The 12,855-nt window shown below is 37.0% G+C and overlaps 1 protein-coding gene across 5 annotated transcripts in view; it reads right to left on the bottom strand.

Annotated features, from left to right (window-relative positions):
* Window positions 1-12,855, bottom strand: part of KIF13A (kinesin family member 13A) — a 115,477-nt gene that overhangs the window by 11,719 nt on the left and 90,903 nt on the right. For 4 of the 5 annotated variants that reach the window (XM_074871054.1, XM_074871034.1, XM_074871018.1 and 1 more), the window contains 15 exons: window positions 12,214-12,387; window positions 11,547-11,698; window positions 11,295-11,427; window positions 11,033-11,179; window positions 9,988-10,026; window positions 8,574-8,673; window positions 8,358-8,484; window positions 7,247-7,302; window positions 5,862-5,986; window positions 4,668-4,844; window positions 3,304-3,396; window positions 2,306-2,458; window positions 1,820-1,897; window positions 1,225-1,272; window positions 686-797 (listed from right to left, as the gene is read on the bottom strand). In XM_074871054.1, the coding sequence (XP_074727155.1) occupies window positions 686-797; window positions 1,225-1,272; window positions 1,820-1,897; window positions 2,306-2,458; window positions 3,304-3,396; window positions 4,668-4,844; window positions 5,862-5,986; window positions 7,247-7,302; window positions 8,358-8,484; window positions 8,574-8,673; window positions 9,988-10,026; window positions 11,033-11,179; window positions 11,295-11,427; window positions 11,547-11,698; window positions 12,214-12,387 (1,714 nt within the window). The remainder of the gene's footprint in view (window positions 1-685; window positions 798-1,224; window positions 1,273-1,819; window positions 1,898-2,305; window positions 2,459-3,303; window positions 3,397-4,667; window positions 4,845-5,861; window positions 5,987-7,246; window positions 7,303-8,357; window positions 8,485-8,573; window positions 8,674-9,987; window positions 10,027-11,032; window positions 11,180-11,294; window positions 11,428-11,546; window positions 11,699-12,213; window positions 12,388-12,855) is intronic. The other variant, XM_074871026.1, reaches the window with a different exon arrangement.

The following is a 12,855-nucleotide window of genomic DNA, read 5'->3' as shown; positions in this document are numbered from 1 at the left end:
AAGGGGAGATTATGCCCTCTGAGAAGCCTTGAAACAGAAGGAAAGCAGACAATAGCAGTATTTGCCCCCTCCATTCCAAGGCTCCAATATTTCTCCTTTTCATCTCAGGCACAGAAACAGTGGGAAATGTCCTTGAAACTGGAACTGACAGCTCTTCGTTTCCTGTGCCTCACCTGACCTCTACCCACAACACTGCAATTCTGCCCTGGAACCAAGACCAGGATGATCAAAAAAGAAATTACAGGCAAGGAAGCAATGAATAAAGTCTCAGTCCCACTTTATTGCAGCAGTACCTCCACCTCTATTGCCTGGTCAAGAACAGCATGTTACAATTTGACCTGAAAAAAAGTAGGCACCTGTGACACACTGGCACAGCAAAGCAAATATCCAAATAGTGTAAAGAACCTGCAAAAGGACCCTTCCCACTTTAACAAAAGCATCTTCATTTTCAAATTTATAAAATAACAGCAGGTCTTTTTGGTTTTTTGGACACTCCCAGCTTCCAATCATTTCCTGGATGTCTTCATGCATTTCTCTCCTACTTCCAGATTATGTTTAGCTGCCAAAGCAAGAAGCTGGATAATGCATTTAATAAGAAAAGAGCACTGAGAATTTAATTTTTGGTTTAATGCAGTAATTAAAAAAACACAAACACTGTCATTATGTATATACTTCAAAGTCTCACCACTGCCATCTTTGCTCTTGCGAGGTGACTCCCTGGGTAAAGTACCATAGCATGATACATCTTGGTAACTGGAAGAACAGTCAGATATATCTAGGTGACTCTCAGACCAACCCTAAGAAATAAAAATACATAAATATGCATGCTGATACAGGCAAACATGAAAAAATAATAGGTAAACTCAAATATAGGTTATTAAAAAACCCACGAAGGAATGGCAAGTCACTGACCTAAAACAATTTTCTGTCTCACACAAATGGATTGTTTAGAAGCTTATTAGCTTTTCAGTGAGGTATATTGTTTTGCTATAACCTCCCCCTTCTTAAATATCTGTTTCTACAATTCTAATATGAAGAGCAGAGAAGGACAAGAAGGTTTAATTCAAAAAAAAATGCATAATTAGTGCAGCATTTTGAAGATATATTATGTAAGCACACCATTTAAAAGACTGTTTTCCTATTTTTTTCAATTCTCAAATACATCTTGAAAAGAGGAGTAAAAAAATCTGAGAAAGTGCTCCATTTTTTGTCACATTTACATACCTTATCATCTTCGTCACAGGCAGAAAGATCTAGTCGGCTACAGGATACCTATAGAACATCAACAGGCAGAATGATGAAATGCCTACCTTTTATTTATAAAATATAATGCCTTGAAGAAATACTGTGATCATTTAGTCCTAACAACTTTTCTGTTATCTCTTTTCAGATAAGATTATTTATAAGGACAGCTATGTTTGTGCTGTGCAAGTGGGTGATAGAACACATAAAATGCACACAAAATGGAAACTATCCCTTACACTATGAAAGAAGTTAAACGGACTTTGAAGTAAAAGTCATCTGAATCAGGGCAGCTGTCATCTTAAACTACTTCCAAAACAAATATCCTTACAAAAGGAGAAGAGTTTTGACCAAGCCTCCCACTTCCCTTTCAACTTTGTTATCTCTTAGGATGGACAGCTGTGGGGAGGGGTTTCGAGCAACTCATTTTCATTTCATGACAACTTTCCTCCATGTTGGTTAGTCCTAGCTCAGAATAATCATTACCATACCACATTGTGCAAGCGTTACATCAACATACAAACAGCACTCCCCAGCCCCATTAGTACTAATTTACCAGAGGATAAAGGGTCCTTACATTATGGACATTTGGAGTGCTGATGCTTCTGCGGATGTTTCTCGCTTTGGTGGAGAGTGCCTCTTTGACTGTGACTGCCTGCGTAAAGAAGAGAACACATTAAAAACAATGCCATGGTCCCCTCATGAGAAATGATCCAGCAGGATAGAAATTTTCAGTGTGGCTAACAAGAGCAAACATGGCTTGCATTGGCCAATCTTCATTTGCACACACTACTACCAAAATTTGTATCTGAAATTCATTCTTTGGCCTTTGCCTCTTCAGGTTCTGTGTACTACACCACTGCCGGCTATAGTTACTAGACCCACCACTACTGGAATTCTGTGTTTCACAGAAGTAACTTAGTCTTACAGTTATCTGTCCCACGTTCTCTAAAAAAAACCCAAACTAAAAAACAACCAACACTTAATATTTTAAAAGATCAATCATCTCTACTTGAATTCTCATAATCCAGTTCAAAAGGGACAAGAAGTGCCTTTTCCTTGCCTGTCTCAGTCGTTCAAGGCTCAAAATGTTCTCCACTTGCAGCACACCACGTGTGTATTTTTCAATGTACGTTTCACCATCAGATGTGCCCTCATTCTCACTCCTTGCGGCCATCAGCGCTAAGGTCTCGCGGTCCTCGATTTCTTCTGTAGCCTGAATTGCAAGTTACACTATTGAAGTTTTTAAAAATTAAAGTCTTTTTAAAAAGCATTAATCCACTTCTTCAGACATGTCAATCCAGCAATCAATTTGAATCGATAATCCTTAACTGGTAATCCTTATTTTAATCAGTGATCTGAGACTTTTCAATACAGATGTAAATGATGCTGAACTAAGAAGAGGTCATGCCTGAGAGAAGTTTTGCACATTTGCTGTCGTCAATGTACTTCTAGAAATAAGGCATATATAACCTGAAATCGCATTTGTTAGGGATTAACTACTGACAACTTCTTAAGCAAGTAAATACAACTTCCTTCTCAAATCTTAAATATTCTGTGTGTTTCCCTAGAGTTTAAATTTTAAGTACTACTGTGCAAAAGTGACAATAACATGGCAACAAGACTAATTACATTTTAATTTGTCCAGTCTGTTTACCTTTACAATAAATTTTATAGTAGATTTACAACTTGTACAAGCTTTTTCTATAAGAAAGCAATTTATATTCCTGCAAACTCATTTTCCCAGCTATTGTTTTCACTGACCTGAACACCCCTCTAAGTACGCTCTATATTCTCTCTGTAGACACCAATATGATTTCAAAAGTAGCTCCTCTACAAGAACTCAGTTAAACACAGTAGAAGAAAAAATAAAATCCCTACAGTTTTCAACTGTTTAAAGATAAACATGATCTCACCAGTGAACTTCAGGATATACACTTTGGCAAGCTGCCTCCTCTTAGCAAAGCAGGACATTTACTTCCCAATCAGTATCACCCACTGCAGTAGGTCATTCTTCTGTTCCTTTCAGTGAATTTATCACAGAAATATGGTGTAATTTACCTTTGGTATATTGGATACTATTTCATAGGTCACTCCACAGGTGTAATATATATTTTTCAAGGATATTCTCCTTTTCAGGCTCTGGGTAAAACTCTAGAAACAAAGTAATTTTCAGTTATTGTTTGGACAATGGTTATTTATGACATTCTAAGAAATAAAAGGTCAGAATGCAAAAATTTGTTTTACCACAAAAGCACATTTTCCAGGACTGTAAGTTCCTTTTTAGCATTAAAAGCTGTGCTCAGTATACAATGCTACTAAGTTCAACCAGTAACATCTTCCTCTCATTGTGCACTGACACTCTACCCTCACATAGTAACTTGTAACTGAGAAACTGTGGCTGTAAGAAGTCTCTGATGTACAGATACAGATGTACAGATCATTTTGTCAGCCACCTGTACAACAGGTACAAAATTCCCTTTGCAACAGCAAAGCATAACTCTGCTGTCTAGCCCTAACTGAAATAGTAACCAGAGTTTTCACTGTTGTAATCACAAGCTTAGCATGCTTCATTGTCAGGTTAGCTAGCCCTTACATTACTAACTGTAAACTTAACTTTCATCCAATAAGGCATTTTAGACAAACAAAACTAACAAAGGACAATACAACAAATACAAAAAGACATGGAATTCAGCTGCTTAGTAAGTTGCTTAGTAGTACAACAGCTGTTTTGTGCTCCTCCCCTCATTGCACTGAAAAATCTGAAGCAATTCTAAAATGTGCTCTTAATCTCAATCATCTGGGAAACAGAAAGGAACATGATTTCAGAGACTCTCATTGTCTAAACCCATGAAGCAGCAAAGCAAGGGGAACAGCAACCACTCTTGCGGCCAAAGTAAATGCCCCATCTGAGATCATCATGTAAAAGTGGGTAGAGAATGTACACATTTGGGTAGTGGTGTGAAAAAAGCCTAGTTTGTAGTTAACAGAGGAAGTAGCAAAGAGAAAGAAAAAAAGCTATGCTGAGTTTACACTGGACATTTGAAGACGCCGAAGATGCTTTCAGGAATAGAGTGGCCACAGTGACCCTGTATTAGATATGCTACTGCAGACTTCTCTGAATCAAAGAACATTTCATCAAAGAACATTTCAAGTTGTATAGGCAAGAAGGTAAACTCCTTTTTTGGTACGAAAGTAGCACCTGTTACACTCTGAACCAAATCAGGTAGAAAAAAGGACAGTTCAAAAGGATGTACCAGAAGTGTACAGCTTCACTACAAGCTATAATAATGTGTTTTTCATTTGTCTTTCATAAGTATTGGAGGGACCAAACTTACATAAAACGAAGCAAGGAGCTAAGAAATCACATTCATAAAATCAAGGATATCAAACAAAATCAATAATAATAATATATAACTTCTTACCTGCTTGTTATAAATATTGGCTGCGATCCTTTTGCGTAATACCAGTTCCATTGCAGCAGGATGGCTGAGCTGCACAGTAGTCTTCACTATCAAGTAAATTCTCTCATTTTGAGGAGTTACCCTATTCAGATGCACTGAATCATGGACAGAAGAGTCCCAAGCAGCAGTGGCTGAAACCTATGCAGACAAATAAAGTGGAGGAAGGAAAAGAAAATCAAAGATTCAATTACTTTAACAACAGATATAATTTGCAATGATTTAACATGAAGTAAAACAATTCTTTAATGAGAGAAAAACAAGCTTCACTGAACAAAGTGGAGTCAAATCTCCTTTTCATAGTAAGGAATTTATCAGAAGCAGCACAGAAGAGGTGTTAAGATATTGGGGGAAAACAATTGTGAGCACAATCCCTGCACTGTGCAAACCCTGCAGCAAAAGGAAGTCTTCACACAGCTGGAGACAGAAAGGAAAGCAGAAACAAGACTGGAGGAAGGAATACAAATCCTACTGCAACTCTATTAAAAGTTTATTAAATTCAATGTCAAATCTTCCATCTGTGTTGGATTAGGTTATAATGGCCCATACAGAATAAACATGTTCCCATTCTGAAGAACATCTTTTTCCCTTCCCCTGCCTCCTCCCCAGCTTCAGTGTCCCATTTATTCTGGAAATGGTCTCTTAAGCAATGGCCTGAGTTGGCACAGAACGTGGAAGAAATGAGTTAAGAAATTCCAAAAATCGATGCAGAACCATTCATTTCCAACAATTCCCAAATTTTATATTTAAAAAACTGTGTACTACAAAGGAAAAAGCTTTATTTAAATACTGAGCTTTGCCTAGTGTGCACAATAAATGAAGTAGTTTTCACTGAAGAGTCAAGAGCCTGCAAGAGGAACAACGAAGGGGTGAGGAAAGAAGAAAAAGGGATTTTGAGTCAGGCAGCTGAATTATTGTTCTGCCAAGAAGAGCTAAGACTCGTCACCTCTGAATTAAGGCAGAAGAGCTAACAAGTCATATCATCTTGAATTCTAAATAAATAGGCCAGAAAACGAAGGCAGCACTAGATACAGATGGTACTTCTAAGACAAAAAGATAATAATAATGATTAAATACATACAAGTAGAAAATAAAACGTAAGAAGAAAATGTTAACATAAGCTGCAGTTGTCAAGAAGGAGGCTTGCTAACAATTTACCTCATCATCACTGTGTTTTATGATCGGCAGATAAAAGAATGGACTCCCATGCTCCTTTGGTAGTATTGAGTTAACTCCTGATGCATGGGGACCTATAAGTTGTTCATTGGCACTGAGGTCATCAGCTAATGAAACAAACGTGCAAAGAATGAAAGAGTTTTATACCAAAGGATATTAATATATAGAGGCAAAGTCGTAATACAGTCCTACCCATATTTCATAATACATTTAATCCTAATTACTCTTATTATTATGCAATATTTTGAAGACTATTTCACCATACAAAAGAAGGGAAATAAAACCAGGCCAAGACTCAGCCTGAACACATTCTCACGTAACCTAAATGGAATTCAAAACTATTTCTAGGTATTCATAATATTAACTTACCCAGCCAGAAATTTCTGATTTATCTACCTGTCAGCCTAACCAGCTCATCTCTTAATTAAATCACTTCTGATGTATCAGGGAATCTTTAAATTGAGAATAGCAGTTCTGGCTATATTAGGCTTTTAGCTAAATAAAAACCCCACCTTGTGCAATCATCCATCAATCTGTTTAAATATCCTACTTGACCTTCTATCTGCTAATCTCTGCTGATAGCAAAAAAGAAAATAAAATCATTCCTTGTGAGCACAGATGAAGGAAAGAGTGTATATAATTTTTGAAAAGCAGCTTCTAATGCAGGTATTAATGTGTTGCCCGTGTCTAGTAGACTACAGGTGGTGGGTGTGACGAGGCCTGTGTGATCCTCCTCTACTTTATGTCCAAGTTTATACTTACAGACTTGCTTCCTAAATAGTCCTTAAATGCAGTGCTAACTAGTCTTTTGTTGCTTACAGTGTGTATCTGCATCTTAAGAATATATATTAATAAATAGTCTTCTCACATGTAAAACTAAATACCTTCAAAGGGAGAACATTTAGATTCTCTAACAAAATGCTCATTATAGTCCTAACACACTCTTCATTAAACCAGCTGTTTAAGGTTCTACAGATAGCTCAATGGAAGGAGGTCTGAAAGCGTTGGGACGTTCTCCGTCAGTACTTTAAGGACAAGTGGATTTGCACATCAAAACATCTACAGGATTTTCTTATCTGCTGTTTGATTTAAACTAAGCTTGCTCTCTTACACTATTTTCTGTTGTACAGCCTATCCCTGTATTCATATGTTCCCCAATTTTTATCTTTATTTTAAAATAGTTGGGCTTAATTATTCCAACATACAGAATCAGAAGAAAAAACATTTTACAAGCCATATCAGACAGTGCCATTGCCAAGACTTGTTTGATTTCTTAGACATTTCAGATTCATTCTTCCATATATCAGTTATTGATCCAAACTAATCCCCCTCACCATAGATTTCTTAAATCTGCTGTTAGAACATACCATTCAAATCAAGGAAGAGGACAGGTATATGCGTTTCCATTCCTGCAGGTGGAATCCTGAAACAAAACAAACTGCTATCAACAAGGAGGGCAAATTCACACCTCAGCTGATTTGGTCAAACAGATCTCCATTAATTGTAACCAATGACTAAAGCTGTCAACATTTTGATGGCTAATCTGAATGCTTATGTTGCACAGACAATACTTTGTTTATCTACACATGCAGCAAAATGTAGTGCTTTGCCAAAACTTAATTCACACCACATAGCACATTTCAGCTGCTGTGAAGATAACAGTTTTAAACATCCTGCCCTGTTTCTTACAAAGTTAACTGGTTGTAGTCATCTCACACATAAAGGTCAACCTTTCAAACAACTGGACATGTAACTACTGGCCAGGCACAGTCTTTCTATCAACACATACACCTTTAGCTATATGATCACGGCACACTTCAGGGAGATAAGGGGAAAAAAATTTCGAGGAAAGAGTATCACTACATCATTCACCCAGTGAAGAAGAGATATTAGGCATTATTATCAGACACACCAGTGTACACTTGATTAGAGCCATATTTCTTGTCCACACTTTTCCGAATCTAAGATGTTGCATTCCTCACTTTTGCATGTTAGTTCCAATGATCTTTGTTAAAACACAAATTTAAATGAAATTAAGAGAAATATTTTAGAAATTCAGATGAAACAGAAGAGAATACATCCTTTGAAATAGAATGTCTTCCCTCCCCACCCCTTATCAATGAAATTATCACATGTTCTACCACTCGTTTTTGAACCACTCCTTTTCTGAAAGTAGTCAAACTACAGGATAATTTTTTCAGAATTTTGTAAAATTGTGAAATACTATGTTAAATTCAAAAGTGATTTTCAAACCTTGAAAGCTATCTCAATGCTACTTTATGTAATATGCTAACTAAGCAAACTTTTCTTACATTCAAACCAGCGCCTGACCTTCTAGCCTTTCTGCCAGCTGAGTGTAATTTGTAGTATTACAGGAAAATGTAGAAAGCTCTAAAACATCCTCAGATTTTTTTACCTTGTAGTGTGCAATGTTCACATAGGAAAAGCTAACCACTCCAGTGTTTTTTCTGAACCTACCAGTTTGCAGGGGCACCGGGAATTCCACTGCCTGGTGCTGGAACAAACACTGCATTCCTCTCTTCCGTCAACCCTACCCATTGTTCAACCAGCCGGGCTTCTCGTTCTATATCATCCTCAGATTTTTCTACAGTGAAAAAGATTAGATTATGTATGAGGTATATTTTTTGTAGTATAGAGGATAAGTACTTACAATAGGGACTTTAAGCTTCAAACCTTGTTTATTGCTGATCTTCTGAATCTGCTCATCTAAGTATTCTCTGCGTTTTATCAATGCGTCAGACCACCTTTCTCGTACACAGTTTAAATCTTCTTCCTAACATGGAAAGAGAAAAGAAAGTTATTAGGCTATGTGGTTAAGATTAAAGGGCAGTGAGTTTTGTGATGATTTCATTGGAATTGATGCTAAACAGCTTGCATGATGCAGAAAACTTTTTTCCCCAAATGACATGCACACTGATTAAGTACCTCATCACCCCTGAATGGAAGCTTATTTGTTTTCAAGTCTCAAATTCCAACAGGAGGAAAAGAAAATGTGATTGCCTCAGTTGCTGAACAGAATTATATACCGTAGGCTAATTACTCACAGAAGTGGCAATCAAACCTTTTAACAGCATATGGAATAGGAAAAACAGGTATCATCAGTGATCATAAGTTCTCCTGAAGATTAGACAGGTCAGTACGTCCTCAAACCTGCACAAAATTCCATTGCTAGCAGCTGCTATCAGTGCAATTAAAAGATTTCTCATGCAAACAAAACCCATCATGCAATCATGCTTTGTGGTATCACAGAAAATCTGCTTTGTTCTTCTCTGTGATATGTCAGAAAGCGCATAAACAGCCCGCAAGAAGTTAGTACCTTAACTGATATTTTTGAAATTGCTGTAAGACCTAATACATTATCTTGAGGGATGTCAGCATTCTCACCTAACTGGTTTTACTTCTCTAAGGGTGACTATTAGAAATAAGTCTTCCATGTAGAAGTCTGAAATGTGTTTTACTTTTTTTTAGGCATTTCCTCTTCTGCCCTTTATTGCCTCTTAAATGAATCTTCTGTTATACTGCCTAAACTGTGACTGTCATATTTACTTATCACACAGAAAAAACAGGCTCAAGGTTTGGTTTTGTGTAGATAAAAAAAATTGCTTCACTGAAGCTTCTGTATTGTCCCCACTCACATCCTCCCCTCTCCCTCACAAGCATTTCAGAAAACTACACAACTTAAAAGGTTATGATGTTTTCTTTAGAAAACAAAGAAAAAATCCTATGCCATATAATTTGGTTGGGAAAGATGCCTGCAGATGCAGGTGTTTGTGCTTTTCCCTATGATATTCACTGGAAACTGTTTTCATTCTAAAGTTTCTAAGCTTTTATTCACATAGCAATTCATGTAGCCAGTTAGGAGAGCTGACTGCTGCGTACTAGAGAAGAGAGCACACTGCAAGAGTATAAAGTCACAAGATAAACTGAAACAGCAGTGTTTCATAGCCCAGGTAGCCTCTTAAATGCACAGCACATATATTTCAGAGCCGCTTTTGCTTGCTCGAGTACGCTTGTTCATTTGAAAGTTGCTGGCTATTAGCATTAGCTGTGCCCCATGCCACAGGATTGACAGCAACAGCAGCAATACCTGGTAACTATCCATATCACCACCATCATCCTCCTCTTTCTGGTAGGAGAAAATAGATTTTGTAAAACACAAAAACACATGCATTTCTCTCAATAGAAACTCACAGAAATACCCCAAAACATGAATATAAACATTTCTGCCACAAACTTATAAAATGTTAAAATTTCAACATTCAAATAACCAAGTCTTATTAACAGGTAGAAAATGACTTTTTTTTCATTACAGACTATAGCAGCTCAGCCATGATTTGAGTATTAGTGAATATATTTATTAAAAAAAAAAAAACCAAAAACCACCAAAATTCCCAGAATACAGTGCCAGTAAAAGGACTGAGCAAACATATCACCAATCTTCAAGTTTTACAGTTTCATCTCTATTTAAGGTTATAATTACTTGTGGTTCTAAACGTGACCCTTTTGACAAAAGGCACCTTGCTTCCCTGGGTGGCCCATTCCACTTGTTTGTTGACATCGCTGTTAAAATAATGCTTTATTTACAACATTAATTTGTCCAGTGTCAGCTTAAAGTCATTTATAATTTCTAAGGACTTTTTCCACTACATGAAATAGCCCTTTCACGTTCAGTGATGGCTATTTTTGATTCTGATTAAATAAGAACTCAGTCTTTTTTGAAAAGGTTAGAGTATCTCACTGTAAGACATTTTCTCTACTAATTTTCTTTTTTTTTCTGCTTTTCCCCTCCTCAACTTTCACCATCCCTGTAAGGGAGGTGAACTAATACTAGATTCCTAGTGCCATTAATCACCTCTACACACAAAGGTAAAAACAATTTCCATATTCCTGCTGTCTTGTGTATATTCAAATACCAGACTTGGTACTTTATCAGTTATACACTGAGTTATAAGCAAAAAAAGAAGCGGATTTAACACCATACACTCACAGTATATGTATTAACCTCAAATGTGTAAAACTGCAAACTAACGTATCATGTACCAGTGTGCTAAGGTCCCTTTTGGAATTATGTTGGACTGGCTCTAGAACAGCAAACCAAACCAAACCAATGCATGAAAAATTAACTGTCTTACCTGGTAGCTGTCCAAGCCCCTTTGCAGTTTGGTTGATCTGGCAGTCACACCACCTATAGAGACTGAAAGAATTGCTTCTACCATGAGAGGCAACGTTCCCGAATGTTGTACGGGTTTCACTGTCACCTGAACTCTGCGAGAATGACCCTGAACAGGTAATTGAGAGATAGGAAGAAAGAGAGAGAGAAAAACAGGGAGAAACTAAGAATAAAATTAAGAATCAATTTAAGCATGAATAAGAAGACAGGGAAAAGATACATACCTGCCTAAGCTGGAAAATTCCCCCGGTGTTTACATCTTTTGCCTGATGGAGTTCAACTGCAGTATATTCTCCCATCTCATTCAATTCCTGTATGGAAATCCACATTTCTATTCTTCGAGTTACTTCATTCCACCTAAAAAGACATTCCCACAAAAACTAATGGTTGCCTCACCAAAGTACATTTTGTGCACCACAAGTATTAGAAAGCCTTTGGAAAGCTGATGGAAGCATTCATGTGTAATTTATTTGTACCTGTCTCTCAGTGTCCTAGTTTTAGCATGAAGAGAATCAACTTCCCAAACAGAGCTGCCATTGCCAGTACATCTGTGACCCCACACCTCAATAGCAAGAGCTCCTTCTGAAATGAACTCCAAAAACTCCTCTGTGACATTCACCACATAGTCCTGGCAATGAGAAAAACAAGTCACATTCAATTAAATGAAATAATATTATCTCCTCAACTAGTTTGTAAGGACACACCAAGGACACAAACCTACAGTTTGGATCATAAAGCTCAACTCTGGTCAAGAAAGTTGTGAAATGTATCATCTCCTGCTTCTGCATACTGCATTTCATGCTTTGAAAATTTCCATAAAAACGATGCCACAGCTCCAGTGATCTTTTTTAGGTTACTGAGCTTACCAAACAAGTATATAATAAGGTATCATTATGTAAACTATAGTTTCCCCCATGCACTAAAGATGATGTCTGAATTTAAAAGACTAGTAATTAAAAGTTTTTAATTTTGCTGCATTTTGAAGTGATTAAGTGAAATATGGCATTCGAAAATACAGAAGTCATTAGTTATATGACTTGATTCCCTCCTCCTTTCCCCAGAAAAACAAGGCTCAAATTCTGAATAGCTTATCTCAAACATACTGTCCTCCCAGTAACACTGTTTCATAATAAAAATAGTTACCTTACAGTGAGAGAAGGTCACTGTAAAATGAGCATCTTTGCTCTGAGGTGAAGGCACATCTGGATCTACCACTGGTGCCGCTACTGTTGACTCACACTGATCCCAAAATGTGTATTGACAAAAGACAAAGTTGGAGAGATTAGGTGGCAGTCCAGTTGCTTCTTTTATTTTTACCTGAGGAGACAAAACAGATGTCATAAATATGATTGTTTCTTCTACAATTATAAATTGTTCAGAAACTAAGTATTTAATCCAAAAGTACCAACAGCCAAGAAGAATTTTTAAAGGACACCTCCAATTGCTTTGTAAGGGTGTCCCTATTTAGGAAATCTATATTTTGCTTACACAGAAATGCAAATCCAAGGAAAGCGGTTACATGCATCTAACTAGCTTGAGGAAGCCGATAAGCTCAAGTAACGAATGAAGCACTTCATCACAGAAGAAATGAAATCCAGACACCACCCATCCATACTACATTAGATGATCAAACAAACTGTAGGAGATGGATGTACAGAAAAACTGTTTCCCCTTCTGGGTCTGCCAAGGACAGTCCTTGTAACATCAGTATTTATGATGTAGACCTGCATATACTAGAAACTAATGTGAATTAATTCAGCCACTGACAACCACAGACTGACCTAC

This window comes from Strix uralensis, chromosome 1 (genome assembly GCF_047716275.1).
Source record: "Strix uralensis isolate ZFMK-TIS-50842 chromosome 1, bStrUra1, whole genome shotgun sequence".
Lineage (NCBI taxonomy): Eukaryota > Metazoa > Chordata > Aves > Strigiformes > Strigidae > Strix > Strix uralensis.
This window is presented reverse-complemented; position numbering and strand designations above follow the sequence as displayed.